Raw genomic sequence first — 19,010 nt, 5'->3', positions numbered from 1 at the left:
GGCTATTGTGAATGGGAGTGTGTCTATGATCTCGTTTCCTTCTCTTACCTTATGATTCCGGCTAGTAGGTCACGCACAATGTTGAAAAGAAGTGAGAATAGGGGAAACTCTTGTTGCTGATTTCAGTGGAACTGCTTCATGCTTTTCTCAATTAAGAGGATGGTAGGCTGTGGGTTTCTCATGTATAGCTTTTATTATGTTGAGGTATATTCTCTCTAGCTCTATATTCTCTAGGATTTTTATCATGAAGTCATGTTGGACTTTGTCACTAGCTTTTTAATTTTTGCTTCTGTTGAAATGATTATGCGATTATTTTTTTCTTAAGTCCATTTATGTGGTTTATTACATTTATTGACCTGTGTATGTTGAACCAACCCTACATTTTCAGGATAAGGCTAACTTGGTAATAGAGGATAATGTTGTTGATGTATGCCAGTATTCTGTTTGCAAGTATTTTATCGAGCATATTTGAGTCTGTGTTCATCAGTAATATTGGCCTATGGCTTTCTTTTTTGTCCTGTCTTCACCTGATGTTGGTAGTAGAACGATACCGTCCTCATAGGAGTTTTGGAGTGTTCCTTTGTTCGTTTAAAATTTGTTTAGTTGGTTTTTTTTAATAGTTTAAAGAATGTTTACTGTGGGTCTTTGAAACAGAAAGTAAAATTCTGCTGATCCCTCAGGGCCTGAGCCATTTGTAGCTAGAAGCCTTTTTATTACTATTTTAAACTCATTAATTTTGCATCTATTTAGGCTGTTGACCTCTTTTTGGTTTTGATGGTTTGAATCTCGAAATTCATCTATTTATTTTAGGTTTCTCAACTTATTGGAGTACAGGTTTTTAAATTCTTCCCTTAAAATATCCTGAATTCCTTTGGTATCTGTGTAATGTTTTCGTGTCCATTTCTGATTCTGTTAACTTGGCTCCTATCCTTTTTGGTTAGTTGGGATCTGTCAGTCCTGCTCATCTTCTCAAAGAGCCAGGCCCTTCGATTTGCTCATCCTTTGTATTGTTTTCTCTTTCATTAATCAATGCTCTTGTTTTATTATTTCTTGGTTTCTTTGGATTTCATTTGTTCTTTTAAATTCTGTATTCTGGCGTTCACCCGGTAATTCTCATTTGCGAACACTTCCACAGGACTGGTGGATTATAGAGAGGAGAGGTTGGTTTGCTTTTTCATATTGTTTGTATTTTTATAATGATTTCTGGGCCTGTGGACTTCTTTTGTTCTGTGTCTGATGTGGGCATAGCAGGTTGGGGCAGAGGAGAGGTTGTATGGGCATGTTGGGTCTAGAGGTTGGGAATGGCTTACGTGGCCTGAAGTCTGATAGACAGAGAACACTGGGTTAGTATGCAGGATGTACATGCTGGTTCAAGCCTGCAGTGTGGGGGCAGCTCCAGCAGATTAGACCCTAGAGAAGAATGTCCAGTATCTGGCTGATTGGTTTTTTTTTTAATTATTTTTTTTAGGTGACCTAACAGAGTTTGGGTTCTGTCATAGTACCTTCATACGTATGTGTCTTTAGACCTTGTTCTCATTTGTTCCCCTCACCACCACCCTTCTCCAGGCCCCTCTTTCCTCTCAGTGGTTCCCTTTTTTTCCCCAGTTGGTCCCTTTTTCTGCTTTCCTATTACATTACCCCCTCTATTTGCCATCCCCCTAAGATTTCCTCTCCTGATCACCTTTCTAGTTTTGTGAACTATACACACAGGTACACACACACATACACACAAAGAAACACATATACACACTTTCAACTAAGATCTGAGTATGAACAAAACTACATGGCATTTGTTTTTCTAAGCCTGGTTTATTTTAATTAACATAATGATTTCCATCAATATTCTTACAGATGTTATAATGATCTAATTTTTCTTTACGACCACATAAAATTACTTTATGACTGTGTTCCACATTGTCTTTGTCCACTCATATTTGCTGATGGAGATCTGGTCTAGTTCCTTTTCCTGGCTGTTGTGAACAATATAACCAGAAACCTGAACGTGCACTTAGCTTTGTGATAGGCTGACTTTGGTCCGCTGGTGACTCTAGTTTTTGTTTCTTGAAGAACTACCATACTTATTTTTACAGTAGCTGCACAAATCTGTATCTCAGCCAGCAGTGAGTTGAGGGTTCTTCTTTCCCCATATCCTTGTCAAGATTTGTCGTTTGTTGTCTTGATGTTCTGAGTGGAGTGACACAAACTATGACTCACTCTAGTTTTAATTTGCATTCCCTGCTGACCACAGATGTTACAAACTTTTTCCAGTATTTATTGACCGTTGGTATTTCTTCTTTTGAGAATTCCTCATTAGCCCGTTTGTTGTTTGGATGGTTTGGGGTCTTTTGGTGTTTAATTTAGTAGTTCTTTATAGATCTTAGATATGAGTCCCCTATCTTGTATGAAGTTGTTGATGCTCCCCATCCCCACCCCCACTTTTAAAGACAGTCTCTTTACTCTGGTGCTGGTTTTCTTGCTGTGTTAGTTTTATTTCCATTGCTCTGATAAAATACACATACAAACAACAGCCTTGAGGTCAAAGGACCTGTTTTATCTCAGAATTCCAGATTACAGGTCAAGTCAGGGAAGTCCAAGGAGCTCTTTTTAAAAAAAAAATTATAAATTTTAAAATTACATATTAGTTTACAAGTTACAGTTTTTAAAAAACAATAAGTGTGTTTAAAAATAGGTTTATTATCATGTGTGTGTGTGTACATGAGTGCACGCACCTGTGTGTCTGCTGCACTGTGTGCCGGAGGAATCTAAAAGAGGGTACTGGATGCCCTGGAACTAGAATTACAGGCAGTCGTGAGCCCCCTGAAGAGGTTGCTGGGAGCCAAACCCGGGTCCTCCGGAAGAGCAGCCAGGATTTCTGAATTTCTGAGTTGTGTCTTCAGCACCTATTTGGGTTTTGCAAACACTGCCGTGCTAATCATCCTCAAGGGTGTGTCTCCAGAAAACCCCACTGCTGTTCCTCTTCAGTAAGTGTACAAAAGTGGAATTCCTGGTAAATGGCATATCCAGTGCTTTCATCTGTGCTCTCCACTAACAAACGATGGTCTGCTCATTGCCCTGCTCTTCAGGGTGTGGTTTATGAGTGGAGCAGCCTCAGGGGCTACAACTCAAAGACCATTTCATAGGAAACTGTCCATCAAGCCATCAGTTTGTCACTTAGCTGCTTTCTGTTTTGTTTTGGGGCAGGTTTTCTCTGTGTAGCTCTGGCTCTCTGGTTGTTCTAGAACTCATTCTGTAGACCAGGCTGGCCTCAAACTCACTGCCCCTCTGAGTGCGGGGATTAAAGGCTTACTCCACTGCTACCAAGGAACCATGTGGGATACTATAGCATAATTATGCTTATTTCCTATTGGCATCCTTTAGATACTTTGAGGCCTCGGCATTCTCATTTAACAACTAACTCATTTATCATTTTTCACTTCCCACTTTTTTTGAAAAAAAATATATTTAAAAATTTAATTAAAATAAAAATGCATGCTTTCCCCATCCCTGTCCTTCCGCTAACCCCTCATCTTCCTTCTCTAAAACTCCTCCTATACCCCCACTCCCTCGCAAATCGATGGCTTCATTTTGATCACTATTGTTACATGTAATAGAAATGCATAAACGCAGCCTTCTGAGTTTGATTAGTGTGGCTTGTATTATATAACTGCAGGCCCGAGTACTTTGTACTGGATAACCAATGAGGGTGCTCATCGTCGGGAGAGACTGTCTCTCTCTCTCAGCAGTCATTAGTTGCCTATAGTTCTTGGTCTGGGGGCAGATTGTGGATTTTTCTCCTTCCTGTTAATATGTCCATTAATATTATCATTTTTTTCAGGCCTGATTTCATCAACCATAATATTAATGTATCATGGGAGTAGCTTCTCTGTCATTTCTAGGAGATACAACCTCAATACAAACTTCCTGGTCTTCTGGCTCTTATGATCTTTCTGCCATCAACCCTCTCCCATGGTCCCCATGCTCCCAATTTACTCAGGAGATCTTGTCTTTTTCTACTTCCCATGCAGATTAGATCCATGTATGTCCCTCTTAGGGTCCTCATTGTTGTCTAGGTTCTCTGGGATTGTGATTTGTAGGCTGGTTTTCTTTGCTTTATGTCTAAAAACCATTTATGAGTGAGTACATGTGATAATTGTCTTTCTGGGTCTGGGTCTGGGTTACCTCACTCAATATGATGATTTCTAGCTCCATCCACTTGCCTGTAAATTTCAAGATGTCATTTTTTTTTTCTGCTGTGTACCTTATCCTAAAACATAGGCTGTGTTTCTTCCCTGTTATGGCACAACCTCTTCTCTGGTTTTTATTTCTCCATGTTGACTTTATCAGTCATTTACAAAAGGCTGCCGAATTGTGGCACTCAAAGGGATCCCCCAAATCATCTAATGTGACCTTGGTGTCTAGGAAACAACGTCAGGTGGCCTTGGTTTAGTTCTTGGCTCCTATCTTAGTTACTTTTCTACCGCTGTGGCGGAACACCGTGACCAGAAGCAATTTGTAGAAGAAACGTTTTATTTGTTCTACATAGCCTGAATCACAGTCCATTGAAGGAAGTCAGGGCAGGAACTCAAGCAGGTCCGGAACCTGGAGGCAGGAGCTGATGCATAGGCCATCAAACTGTGCTGCTTACTGGCTTGCTCCTCCTCATGGTTTGGTCAGCCTGCTTTCTTACTGAATCTGGGGTCACCAGCCCAGAGACGGCATCACTCACAGTAGGCTGGGCCTTCTCCTGTCAATCGCTAATTAAGAAAATGCCCAACAGTCTTGCCTACAGCCAGATCTTACAGAGGCATCTTCTCAACTGAGGTTCCCTCCGCTCAGATCATTACAACTTGTGTCAACTTGACAGAAAATTAACCAACACAGCTCCACATTTTGTTCAGTTTCTCAACTAATTTGAATTTCTTCACCTCAGCAGTAGGATTTCTGTTAATCTCACAGGATTATTGTGATGACCAATTTAGAAGACCAAAGCTCTTAGTACTGATCCCAGCACATAGCAAGGGATTCATATACTCTTAGTATTCAGCATTAATGTTGGTACCTAAGCCGGGTTTCTGCTCGGTTCAAATATAGATACACAGCTCAGTTTGGACAGAAGCAAGAATTATAAACCTCTTTTCAGAGTTATCTACCATCATCTCTTCCTTCTAGCTCCTTCCTGGTTGACACATGTCATGGTTGCCTATTGCATTCTTCAAGTTGAGGACAAGCAAAATGTTTCATATCCACTGCCACATTTGTCGAGACTTCCCAAATATAAACTTGAAAGTTGAGCAATTTCCTTGAGTTGTTTATGGCGTCTTCGATGGCACTTCCTTTTAAGTTGAGTGGTCTAACAGAAGCCTACAATTATTCATTTAACTGTGCAGTTACTGTAATGCAACCCATTTCCCAGCACAAGTGGGTAAGTGCCACACTGGGCTGGGCTGGATTTAAAAGCTAAAGGGAAGCCCTCAGAGCAACAGGAAGCACACATTTCCCTGATGATAAAGTGCACATCACCCTCTAGGTCCTGGGTTGTTCATTGCATTGACTTCCACAAGGATCCTTGAAACCAGCCGGACAAGATGGGGTACCGCCTAATCATGAAGGTGAGTGTGAGGACTCAGCTGTTGATAATCAGACTCCCTTCTTCCTACTAGATATGAATTTGCTCGCTTAAAATGATGGGTCAGAGCCCATTCACGGATCGCTCCTGAGACAGCTGTTGGGGGTCACTCCTGAGGCAGCTGTTGGGGTCACTCCTGAGACAGCTGTTGGGGTCACTCCTGAGACAGAAGTTGGTAGTTGGTGGACTCTTTTATAGTCATGTTCTCAAAAGCTGTGGTGAGGAGTCATGGGGGTCGAGGATGAGAGGTTAGGAAAATTTTCGTAACGAAAGGGAGGATGGGAGGAGGGGTGGAAGGGAGAACTGTGGTCAGAATGCAAAATGAAATTTACAAAAATTAAATCGTTAAAAAATTAAAAAAATTAAAAACAGAATTAAACTGCAGACTAATGACAATTACAGCTAGGTGAGTTGGAGCCAGAGCCTGTGGCTAGTAGAGTTTTGGAGCAGGAGAGATAGGGGAGAAGAAAGCGCTGAGCACTATCAGACAGTTGAGTTGAAAGCCTGTACCGAAGAGCTTGGATTTATGTTTGTCCTTCACAAACCGTGTTTTTCTTCTGTAAAATGTTTACAGACTCTCTGATGTCCAATTTGCTTGTCTATGAAGTGGAGACTGCGCCAGGTCTACAGGAATTTGTGGATGAGGGTCCAGATGATACAATGTAATTAACACCTAGTGGGCTCTTATGTGGCTGTGATCTTGTCAGTCTGGTTGCTGGCCTTTTCGAGCATTCTCCCTTGGAACAGCTCACTTCCCACATGGGCTTACTGACTTTAGGACTGAAGGCAGATATCTGACATCTCTTAACTTCGTCCTGGGAAAGCATTCAATGCCCTCATATAAAAGTAAGGGGACCACTACTTCTTAAGTTTAAATTGTGGGACCACTACTTCTTAAGTTTAAATTGCTAATATTTGGCTGAGTTTGGCTTAGGAAAAAATAGCAATCTTAAATAACTTATAAAATATAATAGATAAAATATATTTTACACAATTTTAAATAATGTAAATAAATATGAAACATAAGTTATCTACCTTATTTACTTCAGGGACTTAAGTAAAAATACCCGTGTAAGTGCTGTATAAAGCTGAGATCATTATTATTTTAGGATCCACATCAGCATTTTAGAGAATGAGGGGCTAGAGAGGGCTCAGGTGGTATAGTGCTTGCCACACAGGCATAAGGACCCACGTTCAATCCCCTGGAGCCCATGGAAGAGCTGAGCACAACAGTACACAGTCTGTAATCCCGGCAGACAGGAGGGTCTCTGGGACCAGGCTAGTTGAACCACTGAGTGCTAGATCAGAGAGAGATGGCTGAGCCTCGGCTGTCCTACCAGAGGACGTGGGTTTAGTTCCAGTTCCCAGCACCCACAAGGCCACTCACAGCTGTCTCTAACTCCAGGGCACCTGATGCCACTTGCAGCCTCTGCAGGCATCAGGCACGTATATGATGTATAGACATACATTTAGGCAAAATACTCAAACTTACACATTCTTTAAAAGGTCGAGACGCCAGTTGAGCTCTGACCTCTGCATACATGCTCACACATTAACTCGCATACAGCAGCAGCAGCGAGAGAATGAGAAGAGAGGACCCTTGTATTTCAACAAAAGAAGAAAAAGTATACAGCAGATCCTGTGGGGAACTCTGAGGTACTGTACTCAGTACTGTGCCTCAGTACCCTCCTGCCAGGGCAGCTTGGTGTTTGTAAAGACTGGGAAAGCAAAGTGGGCGTGGCCATAAGGTCCAGTACCTTAGACTTAACACTGGAGGTGCTGACACTATCAAGCAAGCTGCCCTGCCTCTCTCAGCCCCTCAGTATTTCTCAGACTAATAAGACTTGGTTGACAGCTTTACTCCACTGTGTCCAGCACAGGATGGTTGTCGACAAATAGTTGAAAGGATTATGAATGACTGACTGAATGAAAGGAAGTAAAAAATGGCATCAGACAATGTTGACATCTAAGAGCCCACCTTGAGAGAGAACTGAAATGGCAAGGGTGTCGTGTGGTGGGCAGGATTGCCAGGAAGTGGGATGGCCACCTCTCTCGCTCCTTTGCGCTGTAGCCTGTGGTAGGATGAGAGGGGGTAGAGACAACTTTATCAGAGTCAGGAGACTCCCACGTCCCCTCTCCATCCTGGCCACTGCTTGTGGCCAGCAGTAACTGCTTGGGTGGTTTCCTCATCCCTGATGGCAGCTGCTGTGGTGTCATCGTTGGTAAGTGTAAGATGGAGAAGTGGCATCACCGAGGCCACTAAGAGTCCAGGATGGCATATCCATTGTACTGTTCAGGAATTCTGGGGCTCTACCAAATTCTCTGTTCCAATGCATTTCCTCTGAGCAGGCCAGTTCCTAGGAAGGGGTCTCTCTTTGAAGAGCAGTTACCCATTTCATAGTACTCCATTTCAAAATGAAGGCTGACGACACAGGATCGGGAGGAAGTGGCTGTAGTTCTTCGTGGGAGCACAGCAGAATGCTTGTGAATTCCCTATTATTATTTTCCTGACAGAGAATGAGTCACTCACTTACCCCTCTAAGAGACAGTTGAGGGATAGCAGGGGTATTGCCTTTCTAACACAGGAAGTCCTACATCCCTTCCCTTGGGCTTTCCCTGCTGCTAACCCTGTAATCAGAAAAGCCTTCACTGGTTCTGGGCAACCTGGAAAGGAGACTTTTGGGTTTTGAGAAATCTTTCACAAGGCTGTGGTCTTGTGGCTACCCTGTTAGAATCTGTCACCCTGGTTGCAGCATGTTTTATTATTTTCCTCAATCAATAGTACTGCATGTGTGTTCATCGTGTGTGTGTGTGTGTGTGTGTGTGTGTACACATGCCAGTGTTCCTGCCCACAAGTGCATGTGGAGTCCAGAGGAGGACCTTGGCATCCCGTTCTAATGCTGCCTGCCTCATTCCCTTGAGAAAAGGTTTCTCATTTAACCTGGAACTGGACTGGCAGCCCCAAACCTGAGTCATCATCCATCCATCTAGGACAGAGCTGGAGTTCCAGGCATGGGTGTGACTAGGTGTGGTTTTTCCATGGGTTCTGGGGATTTGAACTGAGGTGATTGTGCTTGTGCAGCAGGAACTCGTATGCAGTGAGTCACTTCTGTCTTTTAAATCATCAATGAAGCCTCACTGCCTGGGGGTGGGGGTGGGCAGCAGGGATGATCCGGAGAGCGTGAAAGGCTGAAACGAGACAGTGCCATCTCTGCCAGCAATGGGCCGGGGCCTTCCAGAGACTGGCCTCTCGCTTTACTTTTCTTCCACATTTAAACTTGTGACCTGGTGACCTTTACAATACGAATTCTATTAGCAGAAAAAGAGAGTCCTGCCTGCTTCCCGCAATCATTAAGTCCCAAAGAAATCACACAGAGATCTACATTATTTATAAACTGATTGGCCCATTAGCTCAGGCTTCTTATTAACTCTTACAACTTATATTGGCCCATTATTCTTGTCTCTGTTAGCCACGTGGCTCTGTACCTTTTTCGGCAGGGCAGTCACATCTTGCTGCTTCTATGGATGGGTCAAGACTGCCCAAGGAACTTACTTCTTCCCAGAATTCTCCTGTTCTCATTGACCCCCTCTACTTCCTGTCTGGTTGTCCCACCTATACTACTTCCTGCCTGGCTACTGACCAATCTGTGTTTATTTAAAATATAATTGACAGAATACAAACAATTATCCCACACCACATGGGGACGCTTCCGTAGGGATCTGTTCTATTCACTGCAGGACTAGGGCCTGAATGATGCTCAGGACAGTAGGGGGATTCAGATGGAGGCTGGTTCCTAATAGACTAGCATGTGCTTTTCCTAGGCATTAGTCTGAACTTGGTCAGCTCCCTAGAGGACTCAGTATTCTCTTAGTTGACTTAAAAAAGCATGGTGATCCATAACTTTCTTATGTGGGTTGTCTCACCTGCAATCCAACTATGAAGATTCTCCATTTCTCCTTCTCGCAGATGATATACAGGTCCTTGACTGAAGTTTTGAGTGAACCCATGCTCTTCAATTGTACAGGAACCTACCACCCGTACTACACAGATTTTACCGACGGAAGTCCCTAAGTCTGTTTCTGAACTAGTGGGAGAGCCCACTCATCTATCAATGTTTAGAGCCAACAGGCAGATTTTTTCTATTGTGGTGCTTTACGGTAAAAGACAAGTAGAAAAGTCCCTGTGACACACGTACATGAGAATGAGGGCCCTCGTCCTGAGGGCTACGCTGGTTGGCTTAGTTACTCTGAGTCCTCCCTGCATAATTATGATCGACATGGAATATTTAAGATCACAGTCGTTCTCCAACTCTAGAAGTAACCCAAGCCTTTATCTGCTCTGTGCTCAAATTCCCAGGAGGAATTACAGCATGACAGCCCTCAGTAAGAGCAGCTCACTCTGGCATTGGTAGCTTGAAAAAGTCGCTACTCTGGCTGTCCGCTCTGTCTCTGTCCCTTGTGAAGAAGCCACGACCCAGCTCTTGGGAGTGAGAGCCGGGCTCTTCTCCCTGCGTGCAACGCTGAAGGAATCCAAGAAGTTCAACGGCCAGCGCGTCCCTAGTTTCTCGAAAGTCACACTTTCTTCAGATGCGAGCTGTCCAGCTTTGTCCCTGGCTGTCATAGCGCTGCGAGCTGTTTAAAGCTTCTTTCTAGGTTCTCAGAAATAGCAGGTAAGTGTTCTCATGATAAAGGAACGACGTGAGGATTGACATTAATTAGAAAACATCATACGTCGCATTGTTTTTAGCATGAAACAGTCAAAGATTTAAAAATGAAAAATAATTTATTGGTAACAGTTTTAGCTTTATTATATAGATAATTATACATTGATACAATTATTGAGCTGATAGCTTGTTTTTATGGAATTTCCACATTGGAAACTCCCTCCCTTTCTAATAATATTTTTGAGCATGTAAATAAAGTAGAAATGAAGACTAAAAGACATGTTGTCTCCTAAAACTAGAAACAGATTAACATAAATTTCAATAATGAGAAACAGAAGGATGTTATTGTACAATGACAAATTTTTGTCTCTTTTTAAGTTTTTTTATTTTTATCTTGATAAAAATCTTTATTACGTTTGTGTGTGTGTGCACATCAGCATGTACCTTTGGAGGTGAGAAGAGAGCTTGCAGGGTTTCATTCTCTTCCACTGTGTGAAGTCTGGGGGTTGAACTTGGATAGCCATCATAGGCCCAGATGTCTTTACCCACAAAGCCATCTTGCTAGTCCACATGATAAAATTTTTCAAAACTTATCTGTTCTTCATTGGGAAATGAAATGCTTGCTTGGTGTCCTATACTCATTTATATCCAAGGATCTACATCCTGAGTGATGAAATTCTCTGGAGTAGCGTTAGGCATTAGCCACTGCTGTCCGACAACCAGCAATCCCCCCTTTTACTGATGACAGCTTTATTTTCTTCCTACTGTCTTCTCAGTTTTATGACTGGAGCTTATTTGGATCTTAAACTGTCCTCACACTCGCTAAGGCGAATACGATGATGTTGAATTCACAATTGAACCTGGGCCTCAGCCTCCTGAGGTCTAAGCCCTCATTCTGCTTGGTTAGGTATTTTCATTTAGTAGGCATTTAGGTTTTTGTATGCATAAGAGACTTTTATCCCTGTAGCTTGCTCCACAAGTTTGCTTGTTTGTTTGTTTAGCGCTGTCCCTGTGCCTACATCCCATCATCTGTCACAGGAAAATGTAGCATCTCTCACTTCTTCCTGGGATGAGTGATGCTTTCACATTTGCTTCATCTTTAGATTTTCCTGGCCCTGATTCGGCATTTATTTTATTCCTTACTATCAACTACACAAGGAGTACTGAATGTCTACCATACATCATGCGTTGCATTGAGTCGGCTTTGATCTCACAAAGCTACCGGAGTCAGAAAGTCTGTTACTGAGAACCACCTATGCAGCTAGCTCAGTGGGAGAGGCTCAAAGGAAGGTTCAGGGTGTTCAGGGACGGTGTCCTAGCATAGATTGGCCTTTACGTAAGTCTAAGTGAAGTGGTTAAATTGCCAGGAATAAGGATGTGGTAGGCAAAACAGAATGTCTTGATTTCTTCTGCTGCTACACCACAGTCATTACAGAAAGTTCTAATAGCAGATGGGTGGGGACTTTTCACATAGCAAACAATTGATTCTGTAGCACCCGATGCCAGAGGAATGTCCTCTAATCTGATTCAGTTCTGATACCATCTTCTCGGAGATAACATCAGACCCCCCAGGTTGGAGACACCAACTCCCCAAAAATGCAGCTCCTACTTCCAAGCCTTGGGCGGTTCTACTTGTGCTTTTGGACCAACTGACTATAAATCATTGTTGCTATGACTTCTTTCTTGAATTCAGCTAATCTGTCTGAACGACTCACTGAAGTCAGAGGAGCAGGCTTACCAGGTTATTATGAAAGAGAAAGGGAAGAAGGGAAATTAGAATTTCTGCTAGAGTTTCTATGATTCATCTCAGGAAAGAGAAATTTTAGTTTCTATAGTCTTCCTTGGGGAAGGAGTTCTAAGCCAAGAACCAGGTTCGAAACCAAAGTATACTTTATAATCCTACGAGGGGAAAGGCCAGCACACACAGTGGGGAGACAAGAAATAGAGTTTCTGGGAAGCTCTTGGTTGTTTTGTTTGGTCCAGAGCTCGGTAATTGAGGCAAAGGCTAGAAGTGGCCTAATCTGTACAAATTCGTGGTGCCTTCTGTCTGCCTCACTCCTGTTCTTGGTGATTGTTTGCTTTGGCTCTTACAGAGCAGTGTGCATTGTGGACCAAAGGAAAACCTGTTGCCAGTACACATCTTTAAAATGGGGACTGGGGTTGATGTAATAATTACGACAAGATCTGTGTTGTGACAGACCGCCGATGGGATGGGATGGGATGGGGGATGGGATGGAGGATGGATGGATGGGGTGGGGGATGGAATGGAGAATGGGATGGAGGATGGATGGGATTGGGTGGTGTGGAAATAAAACTCTCCTTCCTGCCCAAACGCCTAGAATCTGTCATTGGAATAGAGAGACAGAGAAGCAACCTCTCATTTGACTGATGAGATTTTGAGCTCTGGCCAGCCTCTGGGTGTGATTCCGGAACAATGCGGACCTTGGCTCTGTGGATGTTCCCTCTACTTTGCAAATTCAGCCTGGCAGGTAGGTCCACTTTCGTGGGTCATGCAGTTCATATGTTTTTGGAGGAGAAATCTTAACTTCAGAACAAAGAAATTCTGAACATCTGCAGATGAACAACATAGAATCTGTGACATTTTGAGTGAGTGTGTGTGTGCGCGCACATGCAAGCTTGCATACGTGTGCTGACAACAGAAAGTGCATATTCTTACATTAAATTTGGAGAGATGATTTGTCGTGTTCTTAAATGAAGAGATGCCCTTAAGATCAAGATCATTTAGACATGTAATCCACAGGCTACATACATTCCAGGTTAGCTATGAATGAGACCCAACACATTTATTGACCACAGCATCTTGCCGCAGTATCAGAGGGCTGGACAACCTACGGGATAGCTGTAAGTGTAGTCTGGCATAAAATTGCAAGCTTACTTTATGAGACAGCTTTGGAAATTTTTGTTTGTAACTCAGTTTCATGGTTCTCAAGAGTGAAGCTTATAGATGAGTTTCTCGTGCCAATGTCAAAAGTTTGGTCACACCTAGACCATGCCAACCTAAGAGGCGATTCTTTGTTTATCTTCAGTGAGATTCTCTATGCTCCCTGTGACATTTGTGGAGTATCCAGGCTGTTAATATCCTGCTTGCTGTCCCAGAGACTCCCCAGGGACTCTTTGAAGTTGGTCTGGGCCCTTTGTGGAATATGTTGATTTACGCACCTTCTAATCTCCATGTAACATGCACTATTACTCGGTTCTACTCCGGTTCATTTTAGTCATGTTATGCATCTAGACGAGACTTGACCATCTCTGTCATCCTTTTTATTATCTGAGCTGTGACGATAGAAGTTCTGACTGAACTGCTGAGTGGGGGGTGGTGCGCATGTAGAGGTTGTTGGAAGGATTTGGATGGAGCCCAATATGGAGGAATCCAGGTCTCCCTCATTCTTACTTGTTACTCTTCAGGGGCTCCTTTGCACATGTGGACAATGCACGTTTTATAGAACAAATATATAAATGTCTATATAAGCATTTGTACCTAGAGCCCTTTAAAAAACCATAAATTCTAATATATAAACAAAAATGATGAATATCACTCATCACGGAGTCCTTTACCATTGCCTTTCTAGGAAAAGGCAGTGCTTCTGGCAGAGTTAAAATACAGCTTGTGTTGTTCAGGTATTGCAGAGGGGTAGGCACACCTTATTTTCTGTGATTAAGCTAAATCAAACAAAAAAGTCCCTTGTGCACGGAAAGAGAAGTCAGGCAAGAATGCAAAAATAGAGGAGGGGTTAGAAACCCCATAAATCAGGCTGGAGAGATGACTCAGAGATTAAGAGCACTGGTTGCTCTTCCAGAGGTCCTGAGTTCAATTCCCAGCAACCATCTATAATGATATCTGGCACCCTTTTCTGTTGTGCAGGCAGAACACCATTTACATAATAAATAAATAAATCTTAAGAAAGAAAGAGAAAAAAAGAAAAAGAAAAGAGAAAGAGAGAGAGAAAGAAAGGAAAACATCCTTAAACTTCTTAACTCAGCTCACTTTCTTCTGGTTTCAGGTGTCTTTTGGTTAACTCAGTCTTTCTGGGGTAAAATCTTTTACTTCTAAAATTTCTGCATTTCCCTGTTCTCCCTTCTGATGGTGTCTGGGCATTAGAGCAGGATTTGTGTAACACCAGCACACGCGAAATCTGCACTTTGTTTTCCAGCCACCCATATCTGAATAATCACACAAAAACTATATTAATTACAACACTGTTTGGCCAATGACTCAGGCATATTTCTAGATAGCTCTTACATTATAAATTAACCCATTTCTGTTAATCTGTGTATTGCCATGAGGTTCTGGCATCTTTCTCCTTTGGCAGCTACATGGCATCTCCCTGACTCCTCTGTCTTTCCTCCTCTATCTCTGCTTGGATTTCCTGCCTAGCTCTATTCTGCCCTGCCATAGGTCAAAGCAGCCTCTTTATTATCCAATGGTAATAAAACATTCATAGCATACAGAGTGGAATCCCAAATCACACCAGTGTTGGTAGGGATGGGTCCTTCTGCTCCACTGATCTTTTCTGGACCATCTGGTATGGCCCAATCTCTTTTCTGTTATCATTATGGGGCAGCTGGCTTTACCTGAGTACTGGGGCATCATGTTTGTATCTACCCTTAAAGTTCATGACCAAGTTGTTTGGTCGAGAAATCCCTCTGGGTATAGAAACTCTTCATCCTAATCCTAGGCCTCCTTTAGTCTTACAGGTCTACCCTCAGCCCATCCCAAACCTAAAACTCAAGAATGCTCACCTATAGGCTCACCTAGCGTTGCTCTAGGCCTCCCCACTGCCACTCGTGATGTAGGTTCCCTGCTGGATTTGGTGACATCTAGCTTCTTCTAGACTTCCTCACCTTTTCCTGCTGAACCCTGTAAAACAGGGTCCCAGTCCATGATGGCTGATCGGGCTCATTTGCATATCTGTTTTGCGGTGCCCTCCTTTCGTTCTATTCTCCTCCTCCTCTTTATTTGATCCTTGTTGGCGGGAGAAGTTACTGCTACCACCAATGCCTCTTCCTCCTCTCTCCTCCCTTCTCTCTTATGAGCGTGCGTGTGTGTATGTGTATGCGCATGCGTCCTCATGCAGGTGCTTGTGCCTATACCACGGCCAGAAGAGGATATTGGGCGTTCGGCTTTTTCACTCTCTGTCTTATTCCCTTCTGGTCTCTTGTGGTGAGACCCTAAATTAGGCTGGCAGCCAGCAAGGTCCAGCAATCCTCCCATCTCCTTCCTCCACAGTGTTGGTTCAAGGCTCATGAGCAGCTGTGCCCAGCTTCTTATGTAGCCGCTAGGGAACTGTGCCAGGTTCTCATGCTTCTGTAGAAACCACTTTTACCCACTGAGTCATCTTCCCAATCCAGCCTCTCCTCGTTCTTGTCAGATAGGGGCTTCCATTCTAGGAAGCATTAAAGCTTTGATTTAGTATGTGATCGTACCTTAAGCTGGCTTCCTCTCTCAAATATATAATATACCTTCTCTTTAAAGATTATTATCTTGTCAAACACTCAAGAGACGTGAGTTGGAACTTATCAGCTGAACATTGCCCTTAGTATAAAATTGCCCTCAGCTCTTGTATTTGTGTATGTGTAAGAAATCCATGGTCGCCTGGAATAGCTGATGAACCACCTTCTCAAAATAATATGTATAGATGCAAAAAACAAAAAACAACACGATATAAGACCACAAAAGAATTCACATGTTAAAAATCAAATTTTTACCAGGCGGTAGTGGCATACTCCCAGCACTCAGGAGTCAGAGGCAGATGGATCTCTGTGAGTTTGAGGCCAGACTGGTTAACAAGAGCTAGTTCCAGGACAGGCCCCAAAGCTACAGAGAAACCCTGTCTTGAAAAACCCAAACAAAACCAAAGAAAAGAAAAAAACTCAAATTTTTAAAAAGTGAATTTATGACACTTATTTTAAATGTTATTGATAAGATCTAATTAATTTAAGTCTAATCACTACCTTAACCGAGAGATTGTGACATTGGTATTTTATATTTCATGCTATCTACAACTGAAATAAAATGTAAAAGTTCATGATTTTTAAAATAGTGAGTCAAAGGTAATGATTCTATTTCGGTTTATTGACTACATTCATGATGAAAGTAAATTTCAAATGTCACATAGGTTAGTGAAAAACTGAGGTGCAACGTCGTTGATCTGGAGGTGGTGGGACCTGGGAGAATGGAGCCCATAATAAGGTGGACTGAAGTCTCACTCAATAGCCAGCTTTATTCAGAGCATCACAGTTCATACTCTGAGGGTTGAGAAGAGTCACCAGAGTGAAGTGTACAATCCCAAGGACAAGCCACACATGGCAAAACCATGTTTTTCCATAGCAGCATATAAACAAATAACAATAGCCAGTTGTAATGAATAATCTGAAACAAACCCACTCCTGTCTGCTACACCGGGGAGGAGCATGAAAACACACTTCCACGGAAGAATAATTCCATGTCTTGAAGAAACTGAGGTCATAAGTCTCTTGTTTTCTTGGAGTTTTCTCACAAAGCACTTGGAATTCTCCTTACACAACTCCACTCTTGGACTGTGTTCTGACACTGTAATTTATTCTCAATACTGTTTATGAATATGTAAATTCTACTACTTAGGGACGCCTTATGGGTCTAGACCCCCGTTCTGAATTAAACATTGCATGCTTTTTCTGTTCAATAGGAACATCAGCATTTTTGGGTTTTTCTTAAGTCCATATCATAATCACTTCTTCGGAGGGGTTCATTTGATGCCTGGCTTAGTAATTCACCTGAGCTAATATCCACTTACAGTAGGTTTTGCTTCTGAGTATTTTTATTAGGAACGAATGTGAAGTTATTATTTTTTTAGTAGAAATCAGTTCTTCAAAGGGAATAACTGAAGTGACAAACATTTCCTGGATCTGATTAGGAGACTGCACCTAGCCAATGCCACTTGGACAGTGTTGATTAAACTATGGTGTGCCAGCAATGGTTCTGTGCACTGACGCTATGTTTCTCTAACTTTTCCCTAGCGCTGCCAGCTAAGCCTGAGAACATTTCCTGCATTTTATACTTTAACCAAAATATGAATTGCACTTGGAGTCCAGAGGAAGAAATTGGTGACACCAATTATACCGTGAGGATGACTTAGTAAGTGTGGGGGACTGTGTGCTCTCAGCAGGAGGCAGAGACATGTGTGTGGTGTGTGTGTGTGTGTGTGTGTGTGTGTGTGTGTGTGTGCTCTCGGCAGGAGGCAGAGACGTGGTGTGTGTGTGTGTGTGTGTGCTCTCGGCAGGAGGCAGAGACGTGGTGTGTGTGTGTGTGTGTGTGTGCTCTCGGCAGGAGGCAGAGACGTGGTGTGTGTGTGTGTGTGTGTGTGTGTGTGTGTGTGTGTGTGTGTGTATGTGTGCTCTCAGCAGGAGGCAGAGACGTGTGGGGTGTGTGTGTGTGTGTGTGTGTGCTCTCAGCAGGAGGCAGAGACGTGTGGGGTGTGTGTGTGTGTGTGTGTGTGTGCTCTCAGCAGGAGGAAGAGGTTCACCCAGGAGTCAAGTCACTTAGGAGGAAGAAGTTTCTCAGTGACAACTTGTGTGTGACAGCTATCTCTATAGAGTGGCTAGGTGGCGTTTCAGTTCCTCACTGATGTGCTGACAGGATTGAAGCTGCAGAGGGAAGACTGTAGGTCACATGGTGATCTGCCCTTAGAGATGCCAGAGTGGCCAAGAGTGGTCTCCAGTTAGGAGCAGAGTGGGAAGGTCTTCATTTACCTTATTTGGTCATACTCCTTTCTAGAAGGAGCTATGCAACTGTTTTTCTGCATGGATCCAGATACAGCGTAACTGCAGCCTAGAGCTAAGAGAGTCACCTCAGTCTGTCACTGCTTTTTAAGGTTCTGTTGTCAGTTCAGTGGTCACCGCTTTTTCTTCACTGCCTCAAGCATCCATTTTGATTATATTTTCATTAGAATAGAAATTTTTATCATTTAAAAATTGCAATTCTAGCAAATAGTCAAGTGTTTTAGTATTGCAAGTGTTTGTTTGTTTATTGTAAAAAAAAGCTAAAAAAACTATTACTTCTTGTTCCCTTAAAAACAAAAGTATTCAGGTTGGAGATCATTGTGAGATGGATTGCTTTTTCTGTTTCAAATAGAGAACCAGTTGTTGCAAGTCTGGTGTGTGTGTGTGTGTGTGTGTGTGTGTGTGTGCTCTCAGCAGGAGGCAGAGACTCTGTGTATGTGTGTGTACGCTGAAAGAGAAGTCTGCTTTATGTTCCCAATAGAAGAAACAAGAAAGGAAGAAAAACAGAATAAATCTTCCCCCTGGGGAAGAGAAAGGGCACAGGGACAGCCCCATGGCTGGTAGTTTTTAATCAGGACTTCAAAGAGATCTGGAAGTGTGCAAAAGGAAAGAAAGGGTACCCGCCACTCAAAGGTATGGCCTGAATACCTGCAAACCTTAGCTACAGAACTAGCAACTGTCACAGTCCACACTTGGCATTTACTCCGTCCGTAGAGTACTGTCTGTGACTTCACCTAGTTCACCCTATACAGACCCCTATGAGGGGCAAACACTACCTCCCTCACTTTACAGAAAACCTAAGGCACAGAGAGGTGAAGGAACTGGCTCGAAGGCAAAGCTAGGATCAAACCCAGCTCTTCCTAGAGCCCGTGCCTGTGCTGGTGACACAACACTACCCCAGGAACATTTTTTTTTTTTTTTTGCATCAGAAAACCTCCAGG

The 19,010-nt window shown here is 42.9% G+C and overlaps 1 protein-coding gene across 1 annotated transcript in view; it reads left to right on the top strand.

Annotated features, from left to right (window-relative positions):
* Positions 1-5,413: 5,413 nt before the first annotated feature.
* Positions 5,414-19,010, top strand: part of Il31ra (interleukin 31 receptor A) — a 50,096-nt gene continuing 36,499 nt past the window's right edge. The window contains exons 1-4 of the mRNA XM_087896886.1: positions 5,414-5,609; positions 9,984-10,296; positions 12,630-12,779; positions 17,308-17,425. Of these exons, the coding sequence (XP_087753012.1) occupies positions 12,725-12,779; positions 17,308-17,425 (173 nt within the window). The 5' untranslated portion in view covers positions 5,414-5,609; positions 9,984-10,296; positions 12,630-12,724. The remainder of the gene's footprint in view (positions 5,610-9,983; positions 10,297-12,629; positions 12,780-17,307; positions 17,426-19,010) is intronic.

This window comes from Myodes glareolus, chromosome 15 (assembly GCF_982192425.1).
Source record: "Myodes glareolus chromosome 15, mMyoGla1.1, whole genome shotgun sequence".
In the NCBI taxonomy this organism is placed as follows: domain Eukaryota; kingdom Metazoa; phylum Chordata; class Mammalia; order Rodentia; family Cricetidae; genus Myodes; species Myodes glareolus.
This window is presented reverse-complemented; position numbering and strand designations above follow the sequence as displayed.